The 13,834-nt window shown below is 40.4% G+C and overlaps 1 protein-coding gene across 3 annotated transcripts in view; it reads right to left on the minus strand.

Annotated features, from left to right (window-relative positions):
* The window catches only part of CSMD3 (CUB and Sushi multiple domains 3), a 695,220-nt gene that overhangs the window by 198,178 nt on the left and 483,208 nt on the right, over nucleotides 1-13,834 (minus strand). For all 3 annotated transcript variants that reach the window (XM_034422197.2, XM_034422198.2, XM_034422199.2), the window contains one exon: nucleotides 401-592. In XM_034422197.2, the coding sequence (XP_034278088.1) occupies nucleotides 401-592 (192 nt within the window). The remainder of the gene's footprint in view (nucleotides 1-400; nucleotides 593-13,834) is intronic.

The raw sequence follows: 13,834 nt of genomic DNA on the forward strand, positions 1-13,834 counted from the left end.
CATAGATGACTCTTTATCCCAGAAACTATCTCCTATTTAGGAGGTAAAGAAGTGAAAACAATGAAAAACAACTACGTCCAGTTTAGGCAACCATAATAATTGAATTTGTAGGACTCTTATAAATGAAGCTACCTATATTGAGCATTGATTAATTTTTCTTTTAGGAAAGTCGTTTTAAGTGCTGTCCTCCCTTCTTTTCTCTTGCAAAGTATTTTTTTTTTTAAAAAAAATACAGAATATTGTTCTACCCAAACCAAGTGGGCTGTCTTTCCATTTATATTTAACACAAAGCTGCCAACTATTGGCTGCTGACTTTGCCCTTTATGACAATGTAATAAGGATTATTACATGTTTCCAGAGTTCAGAAAAGCAGTTGTGTCTTCTTTAGGTTTCTGCATACCTATACAGACTGGTGGGTTGGGCTGCCAGAAGTACCGATTTTCTACCTGAATGCAGGTTATTCGCTCATCTCCTTGCAACTCATAGCCAGGATCACATTGAAATAGCACCATGTCCCCAGGTTCTCTTCCATCTCCATTACGGGTTCCATTCATAGGGACACCTGGATCTCGACAGGCCGTGGCCACAGAGCCTAGGAAAGAAAGAAAACGGAAAGGAATAAATCAACAAAAGCTTTGATTCTATTTTTTTTAGGAAAAAAAGTAATTAACACATCCTAGGAATCCTAAATATCTTTTTTTCCCCTGCAAGAAATGATCATGGCATATACTGTATAATTCACATCTATTAAAGAATGTGTAGAGGTTGTGGAAGTACTGGGAGGAATATTAGAAATAAGCAACTAAAAGATAGGAACTGTTAGTAGATTATTTAATCAAAAAGGAGTTCAATCCAGGATTGCAAAAATCCTGACAAGTTGAGATTCATAATATTCAAAGAGATAGCAGTTTAATAAACTTGCTAATAAAGGAGAGCTTGCAGTTTCCAAACTCTTAAAATTCTGTACTTAACTCCTAACGCTGTCATTTTTTTGTTGCTGTTAGTTGTGATCCCATGGACAATGTTCTTCCAGGCCTTTCTGTCCTCTACCATCCTCTGGAGTCCATTTAAGCTCACGCCTACTGCTTTGGTGACTACATCCAGCCACCTCGTTCTCTGTTGTCCCGTTCTTCTTTTGCCCTCAATCATTCCCAGCATTAGGCTCTTCTCCAGTGAGTCCTTCCTTCTCATTAGGTGGCCAAAGTATTTCAGTTTCATCTTCAGGCTCTGGCCTTCAAAAGAGCAATCAGGGTTGATCTCCTCTAGGACAGTTTGATCGCCTTGCAGTCCAAGGGACTCGCAGGAGTCTTCTCCAGAACCATCGTTCAAAGGCCTCAATTCTTTGGCGCTCAGCCTTTCTTATAGTCCAACTTTCACAGCCATACATTGCAACTGGAAACACCATAGCCTTGACTATACACACTTTTGTTGGCAGGGTGATGTCTCTGCTTTTTAATAAGCTATCTAGATTTGTCATGGCTTTCCTCCCCAGGAGCAACCGTCTTTTAATTTCTTGGCCGCAGTCCCCATCTGCGGTGATTTTGGAGCCCAGGAAAATAAAATCTATCACTACCTCCATTTCTTCCCCATCTATTTGCCAGGAATTGAGAGGGCCATATGCCATGATCTCAGTTTTCTTAATGTTAAGTTTCAAGCCAACTTTTGCACTCTCCTTCTTCACCCGCATCAAGAGGCTCTTTAGTTCTTCTTCACTTTCTGCAATTAGAGTGGTATCATCTGCATATCTGAGGTTGCTGATATTTCTGCTGGCAATCTTAATTCCAACTTTTGATTCATCTATATAATGAACATCTATATAATGAACCCTGTCATTAAAACTACCTTATTGAAGCCACTGAGATTCTTGCTTCTTTGAGCATGCCTTCTTTATTTTATTCCACTATTTATTTTATCTACCATCTGTTTTAATAACAGTGTGTAGAATCACAGTCGCTTAAGCTATCATCTATAATGATGTCATTTGTATCACGAAATCACCATGTAAAGGAAGCCAAATGTACCATTGTAAATTACATTATTAGTGCCACTTACAGAATTATGTTAATACACAAATGATATATTTTGCTTTACATTGTCCTTTGCAGATATCCATGGCATGTAATAACCTTTTTCCTTATTTGTTGATATAATTTTTGAACAAAGTATGACATATTTCCAAAGAATAAGAGTGCACTATTCTAAGAACAGGAATGCACTGTCAATGTCACTCTGTTACACAGACCTATCATTTAATCACATCTGTTTACTGCATGTTATTAAAAGAATTAAGCTAGCAATAGATGAAATGATACAAATGAAATGAATTATGTTGTGCTTTTGAAGCTTTACCAGATTGAGAGGAGGTTGCCACAGATTGCTCATATATTATCATTGGGAAGTATAAAGCAATTAAATTCATTAGGTTTATTAGTTATCAGTGGAAAAAGAACACTCTTTAGTTAGAATTTTTCTTAAAAAAATTCCAACATCAACAGGAAGTGAATACTCAAAACCTGATGTGTGACATTTCACTCCAAATAGAAATGTTTTGAGTGTAGCATTTCATTAAATATTTTATAATAATACCGCCAGGAGAAAACTTGACAGATTAAGTGAAAAGGAAGCATATAGTAATTTAATCAGCTTGCTCAACCTTTTGGATCTGCCAATACTGATATAAAATAGGTTTTAGCCTTCAGCCAGTTGTTGGCTTGTTTGTTTGTTTGTTTAACAGAAAATGCCAAAGTGAGCAAACAAATAAACAAAAAATGTCAATCCCTTATTTCACCGTATATGAGGTGTCTTAACACCTCAGAGAAAGGCTCAGCTAAATAACAGTTGTAGCACAAGCCACCAGCAGGCTATTATCAAAACACACTCACCATTATTGTAAAGAAATATGTACTAATCCTGCATGGCAGAAAAATGTGGTTTGTCCTAATGTTGCCTTTACCTGGGTCACTGAACAATGTATATAACATGAGAATTCAGAGCTGATAAGGTAGAAAAAAAGGTCACTTCGTGTACTTTCTAGAACAAAAATGTGCCTTGAATATTAATAGAATTGAAACTTCCTCAAAGACCTCTGAACATCACTACAAATTAATACTCCTAGGAAGGAATTAACTGATTAATTTAGAAATGAGTATCTTTCTCAGGCATGATTCTAACCCTAAGTTAATACTTAAAAATACAATAAATCAATTTACACATATTATTGAGAGATGGATTGGGTAGTGGTTAAAGGCACCAGATTACAAATTGGGAAGCCATGAGTTCTAGATCTGTTGTAGGCTTGAGACCAGCTAGGTTGGTTGGCGAACCTTTTCAGCACCGAGTGCTGAAACGGGAGCATGTATGTGTGCTGGAAACTGGAAGAGCAGCCGCCCAGTGCACATGCTCACGTCGGGTGAGTGCTCTTCCGGTTTCTGGCACACGCATGCACACCAGTCAGCTGGCCAGAAACCAAAAGATCAGGTGACCGGTGCGCATGTGTGCGCCGGAAACCGGAAGAGCAGCCACCAGGCACGTGCATGTGCACCAGGTGGCTGCTTTTCCAGTTTCTGGCGCTCCTGCATGCGTGAAGACCAGCTGGCTGGCACGCCGGAACCTGGAAGAGCAACGGGTGATGCCTTGTGTGCCCAGAGAGATGTCTCTGCATGCCACTTCTGGCACACATGCCATAGGTTCACCATCACAGAGCTAGGTGATTCTAGGCCAGTCACTCCCTCTCAGAGTCTAGCAAGGCAAGGGCAAGCCACTTCTAAAAATGTTTCCAAGAAAAATGCATGGATTTATCCAGGCAGTCCACAGGAGTCAAGACTTATTCAAAAGCCAATACAGATATATTGTATACTCCATATCATGTGGGCTAGGAAATTCTGGGAGTTGAAATTCATGCATCCTAAAATCGCCACGTTTGGGGCAGTGGTAAAATCCATTTTTTTTACTAATGGTTTTGTGGGCGTGGCTTGGTGGGGATGGTTTGGCTTGGTGGGCGTGGCAGGGGAAGGATACTGCAAAATCTCCATTCCCACCCCATTCCAGGGGAAGGATACTGCAAAATCTCCATTCCCACCCCACTCCAGGGGAAGGATACTGCAAAATCCCCATTCACTCCCCACTCTTGGGGGAAGGATATTCCAAAATCTTCGTTCTCACCCCACTTGGGGCCAGCCAGAGGTGGTATTTGCTGGTTGTCCAAACTGCTCAATATTTCTGCTACCGGTTCTCCAGAATCTGTTAGAACCTGCTGGATTTCACCCTGGTTTGGGGGAAAAGAACCCCTTTGCTCTTTGTTCAATGATCAATCTCAAATAAACACAGACTATTCCTTACTTAATTCCTTACTAATTTGTAAGCCATTTAATTCTTGATTCACTCTCTGGCTAGCTTACAACTAGGAACCAAAATGTGATGGGTTTTAGAGAGAAAAGCAAAATAATCAAAACAAAACAAAAAAGCAAGCAAAAACAATCACCCGGTTTTCATGGTCAATTATTCTAATTAACAACAGATCACTCTCTTGAAGGCTATTTTATTAAGTATAGGGTTTAAATATATATATGCTAATTAAATGATTAGGTTGTCAATTAAAGATACATTATTTCTCCCTGTATTTTGTTAAAGTGGTGGCTATATAAAATCCTCAGCACTTACAAATATTTTCTCTATATATTCATTCAAGATCTTTTTCAATAAGTTCAAATATTTTAAGTATATTTAATTCAGTCTTACTGAGAGTTCTATACTGATCTTGCCTCAGATCATTTTTAAATTAGTATGTCTACTGTACATACATACATACTGTATATACAGTATGTATGTATGTATCTATGTTACATGTTAACATACTAACTCATTTAATTTTAATGGCTTCCTTTAAAGAATCTAAATATATGTTGTCCATATGGTTAACCTTGACTGAACTTGAAAAGCTAAACAGGGTTAGATCTAGTTGGCAGTTTGGACAAAAATCCCAAATCAAGAAATTCCAGGGAGACTACAAGAAAACTCTTGAACAGTCATACGGAAAAGACAGACATACAAGGACAGAGAGAGCAGTCAATAGAAAATTACTTCTATATTGTTGGCTAAAACAAAAAAGAACAAAAAAGCTATATGAGAATGACAAGGAACTGAACTCTAGTTTTAGGAGATTGCCTTCTTAATTATCTGTTAGATTTCATGTGCAATTACTGGAGCATTCACCTTCACTGTGTCTCCTACATTAAGCGTAAATACGAACTACTCGTTTATCAGTTTCTCAATGTATAACAGAAGTACTGGATCTTGTTTTTGTAAGGAATGCATGAGATTTTCCATTGACACCTCATTATTGACCACATGCTGTTTGTTTTGATAAGATGGAGATGATCCTTCTCATTTATTTAGACAGACTCTAGTGGCTGAGACAGACTGGCTTATCCTTTTCAAAAATAACTCTTCCCTTTGATCAACTGCTTCACTGCAAAGTTTTCACCAACCATGGACACATTTTATTTAAGTTGGATTTATTTATTTATTTATTTATTTAATTTTATTTTATAAAATTTGTATGCCGCTCTATCTCCAAGGACTCAGGGCGACTCACAACGACAATCGACCAAGCGACTATTAAAAATGACAAATATACATAAAAAAATATCAAAAAAGTGTTTTAAAAAATTAAAATATACTACTCCATCATGTAGTATATGACTGGGGGACATAAATAGCCAGGTTTTCAGTTCACGGCAGAGGGTACGACGGTCAGGGGCCAATCAGAGCCCCAAGAGAAGTTGATTCCAAGGGTCGGGGTGCTCACAGAGAAGGCTCTACCCTTGGGGATTGCCAGCTGACATTGTCTAGCAGACAGCACCCTGAGTAGGCCCTCTCTGTGAGAGCGTACCGGGCGATGGGAAGCTGACGCTGGTTGCAAGTGGTCCGACAAATAGCCTGGACCTAAGCCATGAAGGGCTTTATAGGTTAACACCAGCACCTTGAATCTCACCCGGAGGGCAACCAGCAACCAATGCAAGCCGCACAGGAGTGCTGTATTTTTATTTATTTTTATTTTTTATTTTAAATTTATATACCGCCCTTCTCCCTGAGGACTCAGGACAGTGTACAGCCAGAATTAAAAAACATAAAATACAAATATTAAAAAACAATTAAAAACCAATTAAAACATTTAAAATTTCTTCTTAAGCCAGCCCGGCTTGCTGGAAAAAGTGGGTTTTAAGGGCACGGCGGAAGGCACTAAGGTCTTGGATTCTCCTTATCTCTGGGGGCAACTGATTCCAGAGGGTAGGTGCCCCCACAGAGAAGGCCCTCCCCCTGGGGGTCACCAGCCTACATTGATTGGCTGATGGCACCCTGAGGAGGCCCTCTCTGTGGGAGCGCACGGGACGATGGGAGGTCGTCGGTAGCAGCAGGCGGTCTCGAAGATAGCTAGGCCCGATACCATGGAGCGCTTTAAAGGTGATAACCAGCACCTTGAAGCGCACCCGGAAGACCACTGGGAGCCAGTGCAACTCGCGCAGGACCGGTGTTACCTGGGAGTGCTATGCTGCTCCCATCACTACCCACGCTGCTGCATTCTGGACCAGTTGGAGCCTCCGGATGCTCTTCAAGGGGAGCCCCATGTAGAGAGCGTTGCAGTAGTCAAGGCGAGAGGTGACGAGGGCATGAGTGACTGTGCACAGGGAATCCCAATCAAGAAAGGGCCACAACTGGCGAATCAGGCGAACCTGACAAAAGGTCCCCCTGGTTACAGCTGTCAGATGTTCCTCCAAGGAACATATATATATGGGAGTATCGGGTCCGTCCCGCAATAACCCGCATGGCCGCATTCTGCACCAGATGAAGCCTCCAGGTGGTCTTCACGGGCAGCCCCGAGAGCATTGCAGTAGTCGATCCAGGAGGTGATTAGCGCATGAGTGACTGTGTGTAGGGCATCTCGGTCCAAGTATGGGCACAACTGGTGCACCAGGTGAACCTGGGCAAACGCCCCCCTGGTCATGGCTATGATTTGATCCTCCAGACTCAGCCGTGAGTCCAATAGGACGCCCAAGTTGCGCACCCTGTCTATGGGGGAGAATGGGATCATTCCTGACTCATCTGAAATTACTGACCCTAAACTGCCAGCACAACAGGTCTCGGCTGGGGAGAGCTTGCAGGCCAATGAGGAAGAGGGGGAGGAGCTGCCTGCCGTGGTGGATCCCAGAGTATACAGGGCAGAGATGTGGATGTCTGCCAGATTTCTTGGGAAAAGGCCTCACCTCTTTTGGTGGGCTGCACTGGGAGCTATTTAGCACGGCGGGGAGAGGGAGGCATTGCTGGAAGCAATGTGTGTGAGTCGTGGCCAGATGTTTGTTTGTGTTTCTGAGACTCTGCAGTTCATGAATTACATGGATTTAGTTTAAGTTTCTGGGAGGTTTTGTGTTTGTGTTTTGGACCCTGTTTGAGCAGCTGGTTATCCGTTTGATAGATTAATTGGCCATTACCTGGAAGTTTAGTTTGGGGCTTGTTTGGGGCTGGCTTCACTTAGAAACAACCCTCTGACTTCCTGTCCTGGTCTGTTCCTGTGAATTCTGCTTGGAAACCCTGAAACTCTGATTGTGATGACCAGGGTCTGGCACGCAGGCAACACAGCCAAAAAACCGGTATGAATCCCTTTATTGGCACCAACTGTGCCCCAACATCCCTTTTATGGCCTGGAGAAAAGCTCTTCCACAAACCTGCAGATACTCCAGTCCCAACATTGTAAACAGAATGACTGCAATCAGTTACTCCAGCAGGGCAAGATAATGAATCCCAGCAAGAATAATCCCAGCAAGACAAGATAGGCAAGATAGACAAGATAGGCACACAGTAGCACGGCAGTAATCCAAACAGTCAGGAGGAAATGCCAGGAATGCAGGCCACAACTCTCAACACCAGATTAATTCAGTATTGTTCCCAACAAATGCCTCTCCCAAGTGTCTCTCCCTTAAACTCCATCCTCAGATATGCCTTGTGAAGGGAATAGGGCCCTTTCCTTTCTCATAAGTCACGCAACCCATGTTGCTCTGTTCTGCATTCTTTCCTGCATGCCCTAGGACAGTGATGGCTAACCTTTTTGCTGTCATGTGCCAAAAGCAGGGGGAATGTGGGGGGGTCGTGCACGTGCATGCCCACACCATAATTCAATATGCCCCATCCCCCGTGCATGCGTGCATGACCCCCCCCCACACTTCCCCCGCTTTTGGCACACAATGTAACGGTGGGCCCGGTAGGTCGTTTTTTCACCCTCCACAGGCTCCACAGGCTTTCTAGGAGCCTGGGAATGGCGAAAATGGTCTTCCCCATCCCCCTGGAGGCCCTCTGGAGGCCGGAAATGGCCCATTTCTTGACTTCCGGTAGACCCAGAAGGCCCGAAAATCAGCTGGCTGGCATGCACATGCGTGCTGGAGCTAAGCTAGGGCAACGCTCATGTGCCCACAGATATAGCTCCCCATGCCACCTATGCCATAGGTTCACTATCACGGCCCTAGGATGAGGAGGAGGTGGGCCTTGGTCATCGTCTGAACCCCCTCTCCCTTGTTCTATCTCTCCCCTGCTCTTCCCAGTCTGACTTTGCCCTTCCCCAGTTTCCTCCACAGCCAACAGAGCCACTCTTTCGCTCTCTGTCAGCTGTTCGTCTTCCATCTCAGATTCAGACTCCAATGATGGGGGCATGACACTGACCATTGGACTGGCTGACAAACCTAATTGGAGGCTCCAAACCTCAGATTGGATTTTGGCTTCTCTTTTGAAATTACCCAGGCAAAGCCTTTATTCCCAAGACTGTTTTGATTTTGCCATATGTTCATTTCCTTGTTATCTACTTGGTCTCCAGCCAATTGCTGTTCTAATCTAGCAGCTGTGGGTTAGCTGAAACCTGAGACAAAATTGCTCGGGGAAAGACAATATAAAGCTCTCTCTACACCAACACTGACATATACGTGTGGGTGAGTGGGGCAGCACAAGAATTTGAAATGCAGACATATATTTGTTTGAGTGTTAGAACTTTAGAACCAAATCATAAGTATCTTTTGGGAGACCTGATGTAACATTGAATGGTCCCTAAGTGAGCAAGGGATGCAATGGCTCAGTGGATAAGATGCTGAGTTTGTCGATTGAAAGGTTGGCAGTTCAGTGGTTCAAATCCCTAGTGCCATGTAATGGGTTGAGCTTCCATTACTTGTCCCAGCTTCTGCCAACCTAGCAGTTCGAAAGCACATAAAAATGCAAGTAGAAAAATAGGGACCACCTTTGGTGTTCCGTGTGCCTTTGGTGTTTAGTCATGCCGGCCACATGATCATGGAGATGTCTTCAGACAGAGCTGGCTCTTTGGCTTTGAAACAGAGATGAGCACCGCCCCCTAGAGTCAGGAACAACTAGCACATATGTGCAAGGGGAACCTTTACCTTTACCTTTAAGTGAACGGTTGTAAGTCAAGGACTACCTTCATGTAGGTACGTATATAAAATAAAGCATTAGTGTATGTATGTGTATATGTGTTTATGGCTGCTGTGTTTCAGTTCCCAGTACACTGAAAATATCTTGATGGAAGGTTAGCAGGTACAATATTAAATATATTCTTACTTTGAAAAATACTCTCAGTCCTGTCTCTTTTGCAGTGTTTTTAAATTGGAAACCTCCTCTTTAACTTTATTTCTCCCTGTAGGTCTGATCCTCCCTTCTATATTTGCTGTATTTGGGAATGGGAAAGGACTATTATCCTGTAAACACAAATATTTATTTGACCTGCTTTCTCCCACTTTCAAATGTTTTTTCTTTCTCTGATATTTCAACTTTTTCCTTACAAGTTATCTTTGGAGAAAGTATTCTGAAAAGCATTAAAATACACAGTTTTCATAACAGAAAATAAAAATATGGCTTGTGCATTTTCTTAGTTCACTAGGGGACTCCTTGTTTGAATCATGTTTATTACCACCTCTTTGCTTTAAAATTCCATAATGGATTATATTTAAGATTATTTCTAAAATTAAAATCCCTTTCATGTATTCGGGGGACTCTCTTTCTTGGACTAATAGTGGAAATTGGGCCACAATGTTAGAATATTCATTGCTGAATATCCCTTGTAGACCACAGTGTTTAACTAAGGAGCCACAAATCCATAAGACTGATTACACATACTTCCTGAATTTAAATGCCATGCTTAATTGGGTGTTTGGAGCCATGATGGCAGAGTGGCTGGATTGCAGTATTGCAGGCTAACGCTACCCACTGCCAGGAGTTCAAACCTGACCGGCTCAAGGTTGACACAGCCTTCCATCTTTCCAAGGTTGGTTAAATGAGGACCCAGATTGTTGGGGGAAATATGCTGACTCTGTAAACCGTTTTGAGATGGCTATAAAGCATTATGGAACGGTATATAAGTCTAAGTGCTATTCCTATTTAATATCTTTTGCAGCATTTTCTGCAAAGACAGAAAATCAGGCACTTCCAGGTGAGATCACATCCCCAATTGATTCAACAATCTGTAAACTCTGGGTTATTTTACTCTTTAAGACTGCTTTTTACATGAAGCTTTTGTTGTTAATTTATTCTACAGTATCTATTCTCTGTACTCTATACTTTTTCGGAGTCACCTTTTATAAACTTTTAAAATTAGACAAAAAATTCTGTAGATTAATTTGAAGTTTAAATATAGCTGCACATACTTCTTGTTGGAAAATTGAATAAAATATAATGACAGCTGTTTTTACCAAAATATTTCCTTCTTTCTTTCTTTCTTTCTTTCCTTCCTTCCTTCCTTCCTTCCTTCCTTCCTTCCTTCCTTCCTTCCTTCCTTCCCTTTCTCTGTTTCCACGAAGAACTAAAGACAAAATGTTTTGCAGAGTACCACTGAAATTTTCCTGCACATCCTGGAATTACTCATTTAATATACTATAGAATAATATTTATTTTGTTTGTAGCTACTTCACATTCATGATTCATCATTCTATGATGGATAAATCCCAAGATCTCCTGTACGTCTACCATCTCCAAAATACAATTACAGACAGAGGGGGAGAGGAAAAGTTCCATTTAAGTACTTTGTATGATGAAATTTTATCCCTTTCAATTACTGTATTCTAAGAAGTTCTATCTGCCTAATCTCTCAGCACTATCGGTCTCAACAATGACTCCCAACTTTATGCCATTATGAAATTGCATGAATACATTGCTTTATCCGCTGCCAAAGTTATTAAAATGAAATATTAAACATTTTTTCCCAAGACTAATTCTCAATCATTTCCTTGAAAGGTTCTACTCGTAGATTCAGGACCATTTCCTATTCATGAATTATTGTGCTTTTTTTTATATACCCTCCACCCCACTTCCCATGTAATATTTGCTAGCCAGCATGATTGAAAATCTCAGCAATCTTGTGAGCAACTCCTTCTTATCTCATCCATTTCATCAATTTTACCAGGGTTAATCAGTATTATGAAGAACACTTCTGACTAAATGTGGTTAACATTATTCAATATAGAAATAAAACTGGCTGCAGAAATGCAAGGCAAAATACCCACAAAGTTTAAACTAAATCAGATTATCCATAAGGTATTATTTTTTTAAAAAATCAAGTCACAGCCATAACAGTTGAAAGCACCACCTATGTTTGTGTGCATTGTTGGTCAAGCACAAAACTGTAATCTCATGGTTACATTCATCATCTTAACCATTTGACAGATACAAACAAACACACTTGTTGATTGAACTGCTTTTCATATCATAGTAGTGGGATCTATTAGTTTAAAAAACAGAAGTTCAGAGTTTGATATATATCATATTATTTTCATGCAGATCTGCTAATTCCAATTGTACATCTGCAGTCGTGATGAGATTAGCATTTGGTTCTGTTTTAATTTTCCAAACAAGGAAACACATAGGCTCTAAGAAGAATTAAACCTTTAGCCTGGTTTATTCTTTGTGTGATCTGTTATTTTGCCATCATTTCCACATGTCCACATTTCCTGTATGTAATATTCCAGTCTAAAGATTACAAAATGGTAAATGTGAGTAATTTGTTTGGCACTATCTCCTTCAACTACTGAAGCCAATACTTTGTTAGCTTTGCTGGTGCTCACCGTGTGCCAGGAAAAACCATATTCTCCCAATGGCTGGTTCAAATTCCAGCAGGAATGTTCAAAAGATGTGATCAGAATATTAAGTTGCTGACCTCAATGGTGACTTGAAGTTCTGAAGATGGTGCCATTTTTAGAGCATCACAGAGTTTCAATCACACCAGCATGACTGTGAATTTGATTTTTTTCACCATGCCTACCCTAAACTAACAACTGCATCTTCTATCATACAAACAGATTGCTATCAACATCACAAATTAATGATTTGGGTCTAAAAAAGTTACAGGATATCAATGTTTAATTATCAATAAGTAGATGTATGCTGAAACTTAGATGCACTTTAATTTTCATGTCATGTATTGGACAGCATATGAAAGCCTGATAATTAGAGCAAAGGTTCTCCACATTGGTCAGAAGTTCTTACTGTGATAGAAGTCTGGTTTTCTTTTATACAGAGATTCTACATTTAGTCATGTACCAATATATCTATTCAACCTGAGTTTTCTGCTAATTTTGCTTCCTTTAAAAGACTTCTAATTATTTTATTGTATTGGCAGCACAAACCTGGAACACGCCTGACTGACACAAAGCTGCTGCACAATTTGGTTCAAAAGTATCCCAATATATTTCTTCATGTCTTTCATGAGATAGGGAAGACAAATTCAGCAATCTGACTCTTCAAAGAAGTTTGATTGTCAACAATCAAAGCTACTGAATCATACTAATTTTCAGTCTGGCCACACACTGAGCATTTTGTACTTCCACTGAATCAAACGTTAACTTTAAATAAGTTTAATGAAAGGGAAAACATTAGCAAAAGAGAGTGGATTAATAAGAAAGATAAAATGAAATTGTGGCAGAGTAGTCTTGTTCTTTGATATTATGATACTGCATTTGAGTTAGATGAAGAAAAGAAAACACTTTTTTGAAGTTTAATAAAATACAGTTTTGTTCATCAAAAAGAAATCTGGGAATCTGGAATAAATTAGATCATATGAAAAGACCAACTAATATATCAACTAACTTCATCTTGAAAGTGTTAATTTTAATATTAGAAGCAGTAAACTGATCTATGTCGGCTTGTATGACTTGGGAAATACAACAAAGTTGTATTATTTAATTCATTTTAATTTAAAAGATTTACAGACTGCCCCTAGATGGCCAATTGTGGGTCATGTATATAAACAGGATAATTTAAAGTGATTTCTATTATGAAAAAAAAAGAGAGAGAGAGCCAATTACTTATTAGGGATAGTGTTCCACATAACATAGGGCCTAAAACCAAGAAAACCTGTCTTCTAGTTCTAGACCTCTTCACTATAAGTTAAGTCAGTATACACCGTTCTGGAAAGTCCATGATTTATTTGGATTTATACTATTGTTATGCTTCCAGATGCAATTTAAAGTCCTGTATATGGCAGAGGGACGCAGTGGCTCAGTGGCTAAGACGTTGAGGTTGTTGATTGAAAGGTCAGCAGTTCAGCATTTCGAATCCCTAGTGCCATGTAACGGGATGAGCTCCCATTACTTGTCCCAGCTTCTGCCAACCTAGCAGTTCGAAAGCACGTAAAAAATACAAGTAGAAAAATAAGGAGCACCTTTGGTGGGAAGGTAACAACATTCTGTGCGCCTTTGGCATTCTGTCATGCCAGCCACATGACCATGAAGATGTCTTCGGACAGCACTGGCTTTTTGGTTTTGAAACGGAGATGAGCACTGCCCCCTAGAGTCAG

This window comes from Pantherophis guttatus, chromosome 3 (assembly GCF_059756535.1).
Source record: "Pantherophis guttatus breed Tessera chromosome 3, ASM5975653v1, whole genome shotgun sequence".
In the NCBI taxonomy this organism is placed as follows: domain Eukaryota; kingdom Metazoa; phylum Chordata; class Lepidosauria; order Squamata; family Colubridae; genus Pantherophis; species Pantherophis guttatus.